This window comes from Oncorhynchus gorbuscha, linkage group LG20 (assembly GCF_021184085.1).
Source record: "Oncorhynchus gorbuscha isolate QuinsamMale2020 ecotype Even-year linkage group LG20, OgorEven_v1.0, whole genome shotgun sequence".
Classification (NCBI taxonomy): Eukaryota; Metazoa; Chordata; class Actinopteri; order Salmoniformes; family Salmonidae; genus Oncorhynchus; species Oncorhynchus gorbuscha.
The window spans coordinates 31,785,310-31,800,815 of record NC_060192.1 but is presented as its reverse complement, the minus strand read 5'-3'; the positions used below and the strand labels follow the sequence as shown (position 1 = coordinate 31,800,815).

The 15,506-nt window shown below is 45.2% G+C and overlaps 1 protein-coding gene across 5 annotated transcripts in view; it reads left to right on the top strand.

Moving 5' to 3' along the window:
• Positions 1-15,506, top strand: part of LOC124006838 (bifunctional heparan sulfate N-deacetylase/N-sulfotransferase 1-like) — a 140,699-nt gene that overhangs the window by 80,398 nt on the left and 44,795 nt on the right. For all 5 annotated transcript variants that reach the window (XM_046317022.1, XM_046317024.1, XM_046317026.1 and 2 more), the window contains 3 exons: positions 1,719-2,201; positions 12,026-12,113; positions 13,932-14,086. In XM_046317022.1, the coding sequence (XP_046172978.1) occupies positions 1,719-2,201; positions 12,026-12,113; positions 13,932-14,086 (726 nt within the window). The remainder of the gene's footprint in view (positions 1-1,718; positions 2,202-12,025; positions 12,114-13,931; positions 14,087-15,506) is intronic.

The following is a 15,506-nucleotide window of genomic DNA, read 5'->3' as shown; positions in this document are numbered from 1 at the left end:
GCAGGGCTGCAATAACTACAGGTTAGATCCCGGCACTAGAGCAGGGCTGTAATAACTACAGGTTAGATCCCGGCACTAGAGCAGGGCTGTAATAACTACAGGTTAGATCCCGGCACTAGAGCAGGGCTGTAATAACTACAGGTTAGATCCCGGCACTAGAGCAGGGCTGTAATAACTACAGGTAAGATCCCGGCACTAGAGCAGGGCTGTAATAACTACAGGTTAGATCCCGGCACTAGAGCAGGGCTGTAATAACTACAGGTTAGATCCCGGCACTAGAGCAGGGCTGTAATAACAACACGTTAGATCCCGGCACTAGAGCAGGGCTGTAATAACTACAGGTTAGATCCCGGCACTAGAGCAGGGCTGTAATAACTACAGGTTAGATCCCGGCACTAGAGCAGGGCTGCAATAACTACAGGTTAGATCCCGGCACTAGAGCAGGGCTGTAATAACTACAGGTTAGATCCCGGCACTAGAGCAGGGCTGCAATAACTACAGGTTAGATCCCGGCACTAGAGCAGGGCTGTAATAACTACAGGTTAGATCCCGGCATTAGAGCAGGGCTGTAATAACTACAGGTTAGATCCCGGCACTAGAGCAGGGCTGCAATAACTACAGGTTAGATCCCGGCACTAGAAAAGGGCTGCAATAACTACAGGTTAGATCCCGGCACTAGAAAAGGGCTGCAATAACTACAGGTTAGATCCCGGCACTAGAGCAGGGCTGTAATAACCAGACCAGCCACCAGCACCCTCAATTTTAATTACACCCAGGCAGGGGATAGAGGTTGCTTTAAGCTCCTCTCGTTCTCCCATTAGTCATTGAGCTTAATCCCATATCCATGTAGTTGCTGTATAATTGGAGTAAATCCTCCCCTCCTAAACTAGCACTAGAGTCAGTCTCCTCATAATTCACCCAAGGTTAGGCTATGTTAAGAACTGCACCCTTTTCCGGCTGTTTTGTGGCTGTTTGGCCAATCAGCCCATAGTAACCCTGAGCTAGTAACCATGTTGCCATGATGCACCGAGGGCTAGTATTTGATATACCATCCTAGTCCCTATATATATATATATGACTGAGAGGTATACCTAATAGCTATAGGTCAATATTGCAAGTGATGTTGAATTCCTTAAGTCAATATCCAGACGGATACAGTGGGGCAAAAAAGTATTTAGTCAGCCACCAATTGTGCAAGTTCTCCCACTTAAAAAGATGAGAGGCCTGTAATTTTCATCATAGGTACACTTCAATTATGACAGACACAATGAGGGAAAAAAATCCAGAAAATCACATTGTAGGATTTTGAATGAATTTATTTGCAAATTATGGTTGTAACTAAGTAGCTGTTGTTGGGGGTTAACTTCCTTGCTCAAGGGCAGAATGGTAGATTTTTCCACCTTGCCGGCTTGGGGATTCGAAACACCGACCTTTCGTTTACTGGCCCAACGCTCTTAACCGCTAGGCTACCTGCACACATACACAGAGCTTTACACACATACACACGACCCACGCATAGCCACACTTATGGGAATTATAGAGCCACTTTACCTCTTTTGTAATGAATGTCTGAATCGGTGTCTATTGTGTGTAGGAGAATTGTAACATTGCCAGGTATGTGATCATCTCAAGGATAAAGTGTGCACATTTTTTCACCAGGAAACTAACTGTAAACAGAAATGCAGCTGACTCCATCTCTCCCTTGTCCTCTCTCCCAGGCCAATGAGAACAGCCTACTTAGTGCCCAGTTGAAGGGCTTCCCCCTCTTCCTCCATTCCAACCTGGGCCTGAGGGACTGCAGTGTCAACCCCAAGTCCCCCCTGCTCCTCATCACTAAGGCCCGGGAGGTGGAGCGAGGCCCCCTACCCGGAGATGACTGGACTGTCTTCCAGTCCAACCACTCTACCTACGAGCCTGTTCTCTTAGCCAGGACCCGGGTACCTGACCTGGGTATGTCTGGGGTGGGTAGCAGCCCCCTCCATGCCTCTGTTGTCCAGGATCTGGGGCTTCACGACGGCATCCAGCGAGTGCTCTTCGGCAACAACCTCAACTTCTGGCTGCACAAGCTGGTGTTTGTGGACGCTGTGGCCTTCCTTACGGGCAAGAGGCTGTCTCTGTCTCTAGATCGCTACCTGCTGGTGGACATCGATGACATCTTCGTGGGCAAGGAGGGCACCCGCATGAAGGTCTCAGATGTCAAGGTAAGACTCTGCGGTGGATTGGTTTTTGTAAGGGGGGTTTTGTGTGTGTGAGAAGTTGGTTTACTTGTGTGGGTATGTGTGTAATCGCTCATTATCTGTAATCGCTTATCTGTTGCATCGCAATCTGCCCTATTCTATTGCTTACATTTACATTTAAGTCATTTAGCAGACGCTCTTATCCAGAGCGACTTACAAATGGTGCATACATACTTCCCAGAGAGCCATGCTGTGTGATGGTGAGTAACAGTGAGTCATGCAGGTGTCAGTGCCAGAGGCAGAGCTGACCGTGATTAAAGGAGACAGAAGGTGAGACAGCCAGGTGAAATTACTATGTAGGACAGAGTCCATGCTAGAGCTGTGCAGATGTGACGGTGACACGGGCACAGGTGCAGTCACCAACATGTATGTCCCCAGGGGGACTGTCTTGAGGACGGGGGGGTTGGCCTGACTGCCATGGCAGTTACACCCTGCCATTTTCACTGTCTATATCCCCTCAACAACCAGAGAGCGAGAGAAGAATGGAGGGAGAGCGAGAGAAGAATGGAGGGAGAGCGAGAGAAGAATGGAGGGAGAGCGAGAGAAGAATGGAGGGAGAGCGAGAGAAGAATGGAGGGAGAGCGAGAGAAGAATGGAGGGAGAGCGAGAGAAGAATGGAGGGAGAGCGAGAGAAGAATGGAGGGAGAGCGAGAGAAGAATGGAGGGAGAGCGAGAGAAGAATGGAGGGAGAGCGAGAGAAGAATGGAGGGAGAGCGAGAGAAGAATGGAGGGAGAGCGAGAGAAGAATGGAGGGAGAGCGAGAGAAGAATGGAGGGAGAGCGAGAGAAGAACGGAGAGGAAGGATTAGTGCAGCGGAGTGGAACAGAATATATTTTCTTGTATTTCTATCCAATGCCTCGTTTGAAAATAGAATAAGACTCCGTTACTGGATTCCCTCCACACAGCCTCCTCAGCTCAGACAAACACTTAATACAAACTAAAGGTCAGGAGCCGCCCTCCAGCGTTCTTCCACATCTTTCTCTTTCTCCCTCAAACCCAGAGGACGGTGTTTGTCCGTACAGCCTCCCTCCCACAGCAGTAGGGTATGAAGCTCAGTTGAACTACTCTTCTCCAGCTTTGCTTTGTGTGATGAGTTGCTGTTGAAAGGGCGTCCACAGACTCGCCTGCAGCGTAAATATTTGATACAGCTTTGTGTTGTTTTCTCTTCTTCCCCCCCTTCCCCGGTGCGAGGGAGTGACTTTCAGTGAAGGGGGGGTGGGAGAATGAAACATAAACACAATCAAAGCGGTCTTGTTGAGTTGTCTTGTATGTCGGCGGGCCACACCAGTGTTAAATATGAATCAAGCTCGGATTGAACCGTGGGAGCAATGGGGGTGCAGATGCAAAGTGAATATGGAAAGGGAATTGAGGGATGAGAACAGTTTGAATATGGATACGGTAATGAGGGGGGGGGGCTGAATACTACTGCTAACTACAGTCCTTAGAGAAAATCAAATCAAGCTTTATTTATAAAGCACATTTCAGACATGGAATGCAATGTGCTGCACAGGACAAAATGTATAAACAATGAAAATAAAATCTGAAATATTTACAACAAACATAAGATTTTTTTTTTTTTAAATAAAGGAATGACCATCTGAATGACTAAAAAACACTTGAAGGAAAAGCAAAGCTAAGAATATGTTTTAATATATATTAAATATGTCCACAGTTTCAGGCCCTCAGGTTACATTTACATTTACATTTAAGTCATTTAGCAGACGCTCTTATCCAGAGCGACTTACAAATTTATGACTCTCGGAGGCTATTCCAGAGGCTGGGGGAATAACCAAAGGCTGCCTCTCCCTGTGTCTTTGTTCTAGGCTTTGGTATAGTTAAAAGGCCAGTACCATAGGACCTGAGGTTAGGACTGGGTACATAACTTAAAAGCATGTCTGACATGTATTGGGATGCACAATCGTGGATTGATTTCAAAACCAATAAAACTCACAGGCAGCCAGTGCAGAGACCTTAAAACCAGTCTGTGTGCTCTCTGTCTGGTCTTAGTCAGTACCTGTGCTGCAGCATTATGTATGTTTTGCAGTTGATCAATGGCTTTCTTGGGTAGACCAGACAGGAGAAAATCACAGTAGTCAAGCTTGCTTGTAATAAAAGCATGGATGAATTTTATCAGACTAAGAGAGAAACGGCCACACCAAGGTAAAAAGCTATTTTGGTCACATTTCTATTGTGTGATTCAAAAGTTCAGCATCTAAAATGACACCTAGGTTTTTTACCTGGTGTTTCATCTTTATTGCATGTGAATTAAAATGTGCGGCCAGTTTCTCTCTCTGTGCTTTCTCTCCAACAATAAGTACCTTTGGTCTCGTCTTGATTTAGCTGGAGGAAGTTGAGATCCATGTAATTATTTGCACTGTCTAATAATATCCTCTGGTGACCCAGAAATGCAAAGTTGTGTATCGTCTGTGTAGCAGGGAAAATCAATGCTGTGCTTTCTGATAACGCTGCCAAGGGTTAAAATATATAACTAAACCCTAACGGACCCAAAATATATACACTGCTCAAAAGAATAAAGGGAACACTAAAATAACACATCCTAGATCTGAATGAATTAAATATTCTTATTAAATATTTTTTTCTTTACATAGTTGAATGTGCTGACAACAAAATCACACAATAATTATCAATGGAAATCAAATGTATCAACCTATGGAGGTCTGAATTTGGAGTCAGACTCAAAATTAAAGTGGAAAACCACACTACAGGTTGATCCAACTTTGATGTAATGTCCTTAAACCAAGTCAAAATCAGGCTCAGTAGTGTGTGTGGCCTCCACGTGCCCGTATGACCTCCCTACAACGCCTGGGCATGCTCCTGATGGTCTCCTGAGGGATCTCCTCCCAGACCTGGACTAAAGCATCCGCCAACTCCTGGACAGTCTGTGGTGCAACGTGGCGTTGGTGGATGGAGCGAGACATGATGTCCCAGATGTGCTCAATTAGATTCAGGTCTGGGGAATGGACGGGCCAGTCCATAGCATCAATCAATTCCTCTTGCAGGAACTGCTGACACACTCCAGCCACATGAGATCTAGCGTTGTCTTGCATTAGGAGGAACCCAGGGCCAACCGCACCAGCATATGGTCTCACAAGGGATCTGAGGATCTCATTTCGGTACCTAATGGCAGTCAGGCTACCTCTGGCGAGCACATGGAGGGCTGTGTGGCCCCCCAAAGAAATGCCACCCCACACCATGACTGACCCACCGCCAAACTGGTCATGCTGGAGGATGTTGCAGGCAGAAGAACGTTCTCCACAGCGTCTCCAGACTGTCACCTCTGTCACATGCTCAGTGTGAACCTGCTTTCATCCGTGAAGAGCACAGGGCGCCAGTGGCAAATTTGCCAATCTTGGTGTTCTCTGGCAAATGAAAAACATCCTGTACGGTGTTGGGCTGTAAGCACAACCCCCACCTGTGGACGTCGGGCCCTCATACCACCCTCATGGAGTCTGTTTCTGACCGTTTGAGCAGACATATGCACATTTGTGGCCTGCTGGAGGTCATTTTGCAGGGCTCTGGCAGTGCTCCTCCTGCTCCTCCTTGCACAAAGGCGGAGGTAGCGGTCCTGCTGCTGGGTTGTTGCCTTCCTACGGCCTCCTCCTACGGCCTCCTCCACTGTCTCCTGGTAGCGCCTCCATGCTCTTGACACTACACTGACAGACACAGGAAACCTTCTTGCCACAGCTCGCATTGATGTTCCATCCTGGATGAGCTGCACTACCTGAGCCACTTGTGTGGGTTGTAGACTCCGTCTCATGCTACCACTAGAGTGAAAGCACCGCCAGCATTAAAAAGTTACCAAAACATCAGCCAGGAAGCATAGGAACTGAGAAGTGATCTGTGGTCCCCACCTGCAGAACCACTCCTTTATTGGGGGTGTCTTGCTAATTGCCTATAATTTCCACCTGTTGTCTATTCCATTTGCACAACAGCATGTGAAATGTATTGTCAATCAGTGTTGCTTCCTAAGTGGACAGTTTGATTTCACAGAAGTGTGATTGACTTGGAGTTACATTGTGTTGTTTAAGTGTTCTCTTTATTTTTTGAGCAGTGTATATATTTACTGTTGGAAAACCAATTTCTCCAGAATTTTGCTTAAGAATGAAAGGTTGGAGATTGGACAAAAATGGCTAAGAGCTGAAGAAACTAGATTATGAAGAAAAGTAATGTAAAATGAATCACCATAGCAGTTTTTAGTACAGTTGGGAAAGTTCCTGTGAACAGGGAGTGATTTGACAATAGCTTGCACTATTTCAGATATGCAATTAAATACTGTTTTGAAGAAGGTGGTAGGGATAGGATTGAGATGGCAAGTTGAATGCTTAAGTTGTGATATCACTTTCCTGAGCACGTCTGTAAACGAGGGGGTTAAAAATCCATAGTGCATTTGCGTGGTAGGCTATGGCACTTCTCATCCAGGCTCGCTTGACTGATACCCAGCCTAATGTTGGTTATCTTATCTTTGAAATATGCCGCAAACTCATCACATTTAGATGGGGAGAAAAGTTCACATAGCTTTGAGGGGGGAAGGATCTATCAGGCCATCAATGGTTGAGAAGAACACTCTGGAATTATTCTGATTTAATAGTGATGAAGTTAGAAAAATGAGTTTGTCTGGTATTTCTAATTGCCTTGTTATATATGCCAAGTTACTGTCTCTGGATATCATAATGGACCTGCAACTTTAACTTTCTCTACTGCCACTCTTCCTTTCTGCAGTTTCTCTTTGCTTGACTCGTTGCCTCACTCATTCAAGGGGCTCTCTGTTTGAATGTGGCCTTTTTCAACTCTACTGGAGCTATGGCATCAATGGTTGCCCTTAATTTGCCATTAAATTCAAGTTATTAACTGAATCATCACAAGAGGAAGGCAGAATAGGTGGTGGCATATTGTTCATACACTTAATAAAATCTGTAGCAACTTCAGAGGTAAGATAGTGTTTCTTAATAATGTGTTATGGGCAACAAGGTAGTAAAAAATCTGCAGTGGCGATCAGATAAAGCAACAGAAGAAAGCCCCTTGGTAATAACCAGGTCCAGAGAATGACTGTGGTTATGGGTGGGCCCAGTAGAAAGCCCCTTGGTAATAACCAGGTCCAGAGTATGGCTGTGGTTATGGGTGGGCCCAGTAGAAAGCCCCTTGGTAATAACCAGGTCCAGAGGATGGCTGTGGTTATGGGTGGGCCCAGTAGAAAGCCCCTTGGTAATAACCAGGTCCAGAGAATGGCTGTGGTTATGGGTGGGCCCAGTAGAAAGCCCCTTGGTAATAACCAGGTCCAGAGGATGGCTGTGGTTATGGGTGGGCCCAGTAGAAAGCCCCTTGGTAATAACCAGGTCCAGAGAATGGCTGTGGTTATGGGTGGGCCCAGTAGAAAGCCCCTTGGTAATAACCAGGTCCAGAGGATGGCTGTGGTTATGGGTGGGCCCAGTGGGAAAGAAAGCCCCTTGGTAATAACCAGGTCCAGAGAATGGCTGTGGTTATGGGTGGGCCCAGTAGAAAGCCCCTTGGTAATAACCAGGTCCAGAGGATGGCTGTGGTTATGGGTGGGCCCAGTAGAAAGCCCCTTGGTAATAACCAGGTCCAGAGAATGGCTGTGGTTATGGGTGGGCCCAGTAGAAAGCCCCTTGGTAATAACCAGGTCCAGAGGATGGCTGTGGTTATGGGTGGGCCCAGTAGAAAGCCCCTTGGTAATAACCAGGTCCAGAGGATGGCTGTGGTTATGGGTGGGCCCAGTAGAAAGCCCCTTGGTAATAACCAGGTCCAGAGAATGGCTGTGGTTATGGGTGGGCCCAGTAGAAAGCCCCTTGGTAATAACCAGGTCCAGAGGATGGCTGTGGTTATGGGTGGGCCCAGTAGAAAGCCCCTTGGTAATAACCAGGTCCAGAGAATGGCTGTGGTTATGGGTGGGCCCAGTAGAAAGCCCCTTGGTAATAACCAGGTCCAGAGGATGGCTGTGGTTATGGGTGGGCCCAGTAGAAAGCCCCTTGGTAATAACCAGGTCCAGAGAATGGCTGTGGTTATGGGTGGGCCCAGTAGAAAGCCCCTTGGTAATAACCAGGTCCAGAGGATGGCTGTGGTTATGGGTGGGCCCAGTAGAAAGCCCCTTGGTAATAACCAGGTCCAGAGGATGGCTGTGGTTATGGGTGGGCCCAGTAGAAAGCCCCTTGGTAATAACCAGGTCCAGAGGATGGCTGTGGTTATGGGTGGGCCCAGTAGAAAGCCCCTTGGTAATAACCAGGTCCAGAGAATGGCTGTGGTTATGGGTGGGCCCAGTAGAAAGCCCCTTGGTAATAACCAGGTCCAGAGGATGGCTGTGGTTATGGGTGGGCCCAGTAGAAAGCCCCTTGGTAATAACCAGGTCCAGAGGATGGCTGTGGTTATGGGTGGGCCCAGTAGAAAGCCCCTTGGTAATAACCAGGTCAGAGAATGGCTGTGGTTATGGGTGGGCCCAGTAAGAAAGCCCCTTGGTAATAACCAGGTCCAGAGAAATGGCTGTGGTGGCCTTTACAGGGCCACTAGAAAGCCCCTGGTAATCTGCCTCAGAGGAGGTAACAACCAGGTGGGCCCATAGCCCCTTGGTAATAACCAGTCTTGGATGGCTGTGGTTATGGGTGGGCCCAGTAGAAAGCCCCTTGGTAATAACCAGGTCCAGAGGATGGCTGTGGTTATGGGTGGGCCCAGTAACATGTTGGATCAAGTCCGTAGAGCTCAGTAGATTCAGTAATTAAATGGCCTTGGAGTCAGACTCTTTTTTTTCCTTTACTGATAAATCAGTAAAGAAAGTGCTTTGGTGGCCTTTACAGTGCCACTTTGCCCCTGGGGAATCTGCTTCGAGGTAAGCAATGGAATAACAACCAAATGATTCATATTACAGCCACATTTTCCGACAGTCTTGAATCTAACAGAATGATAGGAGATTACCTTTTCTATAAACTCACTAGAAGGCAGAGTTTAAAAAATAAAAACATCAATTATTTTACTCACAATAACCATAGTGCCATTTGTACAGGAGTTGATATGGTTTCCAAGTCCTCTGTTGCTTATTCTGACAGGGAGGACTGGAGCACTACCAGGCACTGTCTGTCAGTCTCTAAAACGGTTTGATGTTGCTGGGACTGGAGCACTACCAGGCACTGTCTGTCAGTCTCTAAAACGGTTTGATGTTGCTGGGACTGGAGCACTACCAGACACTGTCCGTCAGTCTCTAAAACGGTTTGATGTTGCTGGAAATAATCCCGGAACCCTGACTCATTGACAGCTTTGCTATAGGAGGCATTTAAAAATGAGATGTGGTTTACCGAAGTTACAGCAAGGTCGGTGTATTGAGAAAGCAGGTTATCCTTTTCCCGCAGCTGAGCTAACAGCAGGAGGATATCTTCACTAAACTGCTTGATGGTGGTGCATTTAGGGCAAACAAATTCCTGTCTATTTTCCAGTTCCACCTTATCTTCATCTTGTGATTGTGTGGAAATCATCTAACACCTAAGGCATTTGTGCCCAGCCGGGGATAAAAACACCAGTGGGCTAGCACTGTTAGCATTAGCTTGCTCCGTTTTCAAGATGGCTAGCAGCTAAATGCTACTTAACAGGAATCCGGGACACACATTTGAGGTCCCAGCCGTAATGACTGACCACGTCGCGCAGTGGCGTTTCTAGATTGTATGGCTCCCTGAATCCCACCATTCTGGACGAACTGTAATTTTTATTCAGACATTTGGAACAACAAAAATGAATAATAATCATAACATATATATATATATATATATATATATATATATATATATATATATACCAAAATAAGACACATAAATATCAAAAAGAAGTAACAGACAAATAGAAACAAATTTGGGTTGATTTGGCACTGAGCATCAATAAATTACCCATCCCCCAACACTGTTAACCAAGAGTCAAGACTAAACCAATTCACCTTGGTAGTGTGCAGACTGGTTTTATATTATTCTTAATCATTACACACAAACCAAAAAATGAAACAATATGTCTGTGAAACTATATTCACAGTATTATGAATGAATTGTGGTTAATTTGGTTGTATTTCGTAGTGTGACTGATTTTACTAATTGCATTAGTACTGTACAAAGTTAGAGGTGCGCTGTTTGATAGATTCCCCCGCTCCCCCTACTTCGGGCTTCCAGTGCGGAGACCTGAGGTCAACCTACCCCCGCCCCCCTACCTTGGGCTTCCAGTGGGGAGACCTGAGGTCAACCTACCCCCGCTCCCCCTAACTCGGGCTTCCAGTGGGGAGACCTGAGGTCAACCTACCCCCGCCCCCCTAACTCGGGCTTCCAGTGCGGAGACCTGAGGTCAACCTACCCCCGCCCCCTAACTCGGGCTTCCAGTGGGGAGACCTGAGGTCAACCTACCCCCGCTCCCCCTAACTCGGGCTTCCAGTGGGGAGACCTGAGGTCAACCTACCCCCGCCCCCTTCCCATCTCGTACTTCTGAGTGGAAGACCTTCCCAGGCAGTAGCCTGCCTAGCTCACAAACTAGAATCAGGGCGCCCGCTACGACAAGGTTAATTGACCCACAGTCCCGCACGGTGACATGATATTGACGTGACGTGCAAATGAGCAATAGAAAACCGATCGCGCAAATGTCACCATTCCAACAAAACAAATCTGTGGCCGCCCTCGGCAAGATGCTGCCCGTGTCGCCTATACCTAAATCTGCCACTGACGTTGCAGAATCCTTAGCAATACAAACTTTAGCTATAATTAAAAATGATTTAATGAAGACTATACTGAACAAAATTATAAATGCATCATGTAAAGTGTTGGTCCCATAAAAGATCCCAGTAATGTTCCGTACGCACTAAAAGCTTATTTCTCTCAAATTTTGTGCACAAATTTGTTTACATCCCTGTTGGTGAGTATTTCTCCTTTGCCAAGATAACCCATCCATCTAACAGGTGTGGCATATCGATCAGCATTATCATTAGACAGGTGCAGCCTTGTACAGGGGACAACAAAAGGCAGTTTGGGAATGTTACGTTTTGTCACAACACAATGCCACAGATGTATCAAGTTTTGAGGGAGCTTGCAATTTGCATGCTGACTGCAGAAATGTCCACCAGAGCTGTTGCGAGAGAATTTAATGTTAATTTCTCTACCATACCACTCCAACGTCGTTTTGGAGAATTTGGCAGTACGTCCAACCAGCCTCACAACCGCAGACCATGTGTAACCACGCCAGCCCAGGACCTCCACATTAGGCTTCATCTGCAGGATCGTCTAGACCAGTCACCTGGACAGCTGATGAAACTGAGGAGTATTTCTGTCTATAATAAATGTATAAATTGGTTTGGCTGGGCCTGGCTCCCAAGTGGGTGGGCCTATACCCATTCATGTGAAGTCCATAGGTTAGGGCCTAATTTATTTCAATTGACTGATTTCCTTACTGTAACTCAGTAAATTCATTGAAATTGTTGCATGTTGCGATTTACATTTTTCAGTATATTTCATAAAAACAACAAACCGAGTGTAGACAAATACACTGTTCTGTTGCGCGCTCTAATGATATCTGTTGCGAGTGACAAAGAATGCATATGTGGTGGCCTAGTGGTCTAAGAAGACATTTCCTCTGACACACACGATGTATCACTGCTAGCATAGGCTCTTTCAGCACACTCTTCTCTCTTTACCTTTCAGCTCCATCTTTCTCTATCCAATAAACATGCAACATACTTAAAGATATATGTATTTTTTTTTTAAAAAAAATTAAATTAAATTGTCCCTGTCTCCTCTGTCTAGGCCCTACTGGAGACCCAGAATGACCTCCGAACCTCCGTCCCCAACTTCACCTTCAACCTGGGCTTCTCTGGGAAGTTCTTCCATACTGGTGGGTGGAGTGGACAGACCCACTGCATGACTGTAACACTCAGGGGGATCAAATACAATGTCTTATGACAGACAAACATCAATAATCTCTCGTGGACAGACTACGTAAACGTTTGACCAAATGACACAGGATTTTAGTTCTGGGTTAACCAAGATTACATCATCAGTTACTTCACAAAGAAAATGCATGGATCAAATGTCCAAATCAATTATTGCATTACTGTTGATGCTTAATATAATGAACTTGCTTTTAGATTTGCCCAGCACATACACTACCAGTCAGAAGTTTGGACGCCTACTCATTCAAGGGTTTTTCTTAGTTTTCATTATTTTCTACATTATAAAATAATAGTGAAGACATCAAAACTATGAAATAGCACATATGGAATCATGTAGTAAACAAAAAAGTATAACGTAGCCACCGTTTGCCTTGATGACAGCTTTGCACCTGCTCGGCATTCTCTCAACCAGATTCATGAGGTAGTCACTAGGAATGCATTTCAATTAACAGGTGTGCCTTGTTAAAAGTTAATTTGTGGAATTTATTTCCTTAATGTGTTTGAGCCAATCAGTTGTGTTGTGACAAGGTAGGTGTGGTATTCAGAATATAGCCCTATTTGCTAAAAGACCAAGTCCATATTATGGTAAGAACAGCTCAAATAAGCAAAGAGAAATGACAGTCCATTACTTTAGGACATGAAGGTCAGTCAATCCGCAACAATTCAAGAACTTTTAAAGTTTATTCAAGTGCAGTCGTAAAAACCATCAAGCGCTATGATGAAACTGGCTCTCATGAGGGCCGCCACAGGAAAGGAAGACCCAGACCCAGGTAAGTTCATTAGAGTTACCAGACTCAGAAATTGCAGCCCAAATAAATGCTGTTCAGAGGAGACTGCGTGAATCAGTCCTTCATGGTCAAATTGCTGCAAAGAAACCACTACTAAAGGACACAAATAAGAGACTTGCTTGGGCCAAGAAACACAAACAATAGACATTAGACTGGTGGAAATCTGTCCTTTTGGTCTGAGTCCAAATTAGAGAATTTTGGTCCCAACTGCTGTGTCGTTGTGAGATGCAGGGTAGGTGAACGGATGATCTATGCATGTGTGCTTCCCACAGTGAAGCATGGAGGAGAAGGTGTGATGGTATGGAGGTGCTTTGCTGGTGACACTGTCTGTGATCTATTTTGAATTCAAGGCACACTTAACTAGCATGAGTACCACAGCATTCTGCAGCAATACGCCATCCCATCTGGTTTGCGCTTAGTTTTACTATGTTTTTCAACAGGACAATGACCCAACACACATCCAGGCAGACTGTAAGGGCTATTTGACCAAGGCAAGGGATGGTGTGCTACATCAATGACCTGACCTCCACAATCACCCGACATCCAACCCAATTGAAATAGTTTGGGATGAGTTGGACCGCAGAGTGAAGGAAAAGCAGCCAACAACTCCTCAGTACATGTGTGAACTCCTTCCAGTTGAAGCTGGTTAAGAGAATGCCAAGAATGTGCAAAGCTGTCATCAAGGCAAAGGGTGGCTACTTTGAGGAATTTAAAATATATTTAGATTTGTTCAATACTTTTTGGGTTACTTCATGATTCCAAATGTGTTATTTCACAGTTATGTCTTCACTATTATTCTATGATGTAGAAAATGGTACAAATAAAGAAAAACCCTTGAATGAGTAGGTGTGCCCAAACTTTTGACTGATACGGTATATCGGTAGGTTTTCAACACCAGCACACGCCCTTGCCCATGCCATGTCTGTATATATGTAGACTAGACTAAATCCCCTCTGTGTGTCTCTGCTCCAGGTACAGATGAGGAGGACCTGGGAGATGACCTGCTCCTCTCCTATGGGAAGGAGTTCTGGTGGTTCCCCCACATGTGGAGTCACATGCAGCCCCACCTCTTCCACAACCAGTCGGTGCTAGCTGAACAGATGCTCCTCAACAGGAGGTTTGCACAGGTAGGTTGGGGGTCCTGCTCTACGCTGACTGGGGGTCGTACTGGTACTACAGTTGGTAAAAATGACAAATCTATTTGAATGTTATAATTTCATTGACAACAAAAAAAACATGGATTAAAAAATAAATACAAAATATATACAGTTGAAATCGGAAGTTTACATACACTTAGGTTACATACACTTAAAACTCATTTTTCAACCACTCAACAAATTTCTTGTTAACAAACTTTAGTTTTGACAAGTCGGTTAGGACATCTACTTTGTGCATGATGCAAGTCATTTTTTAAATAATTGTTTACAGACAGATTATTTCACCTATAATTCACTGTATCACAATTCCAGTGGGTCAGAAGTTTACATACACTAAGTTGACTGCCTTTAAGCAGCTTGGTAAATTCCAGAAAAGATGTCATGGTTTTAGAAGCTTCTGATAGGCTAATTGACATAATTTGAGTCAATTGGGGGTGTACAAACTCAGTGCCTCTTTTCTTGTCATCATGGAAAGATCAAAAGAAATCAACCTCATAAAAAAAAATTGTAGACCTCCACAAGTCTGGTTCATTCTTGGGAGCAATTTACAAATGCCTGAAGGTACCACGTTCATATGTACAAACAATAGTACGCAAGTATGAACACCATGGCACCATGTAGCCGTCATACTGCTCAGGAAGGATACTCGTTCGGTCTCTAGAGATGAATGTACTTTTGTGCGAAAAGTGCAAATCAATCACAGAACAGCAAATTACCTTATGAAGATGCTGGAGGAAACCGAAACAAAAGTATCTATATCCACAGTAAAACAAGTCCTATATTGACATAACCTGAAAGACCGCTCAGCAAAGAAGAAGCCACTGCTCCAAAATCACCTTTAAAAAAGCCAGACGACGGTTTGCAACTGCACATGGGGACCAAGATCGTACTTTTTGGATTAATGTCCTCTGGCCTGATGAAACAAAAATAGAACTGTTTGGACATAATGATCATTGTTATGTTGGGAGGAAAAAGGGGGAGGCCTGCATGCCGAAGAACACCATCCCAACCGTGAAGCACAAGGGTGGCAGCATCATGTTGTCGGGGTGCTTTGCTGCAGGAAGGTCTGGTGCACTTCATAAAATAAATGGTGTCATGAGGAAGGGAAAATTACGCGGATATATCTCTAGACATCAGTCAGGAAGTTGAAGCTTGGTCGCAAATGGGTCTTCCAAATGGACAATGACCCCAAGCATACGAACAAAGTTGTGGCGAAATAGCTTAAGGACAACAAAGTCTAGGTATTGGAGTGGCCATCACAAAGCCCTGACCTCAATCGTATAGAAAATTTGTTGGCAGAACTGAAAAGGCGTGTGTGAGCATGGAGGCCTACAGACTCAGTTACACCAGCTCTGTCAGGAGGAATGGGCCAAAATTCACCCAACTTATT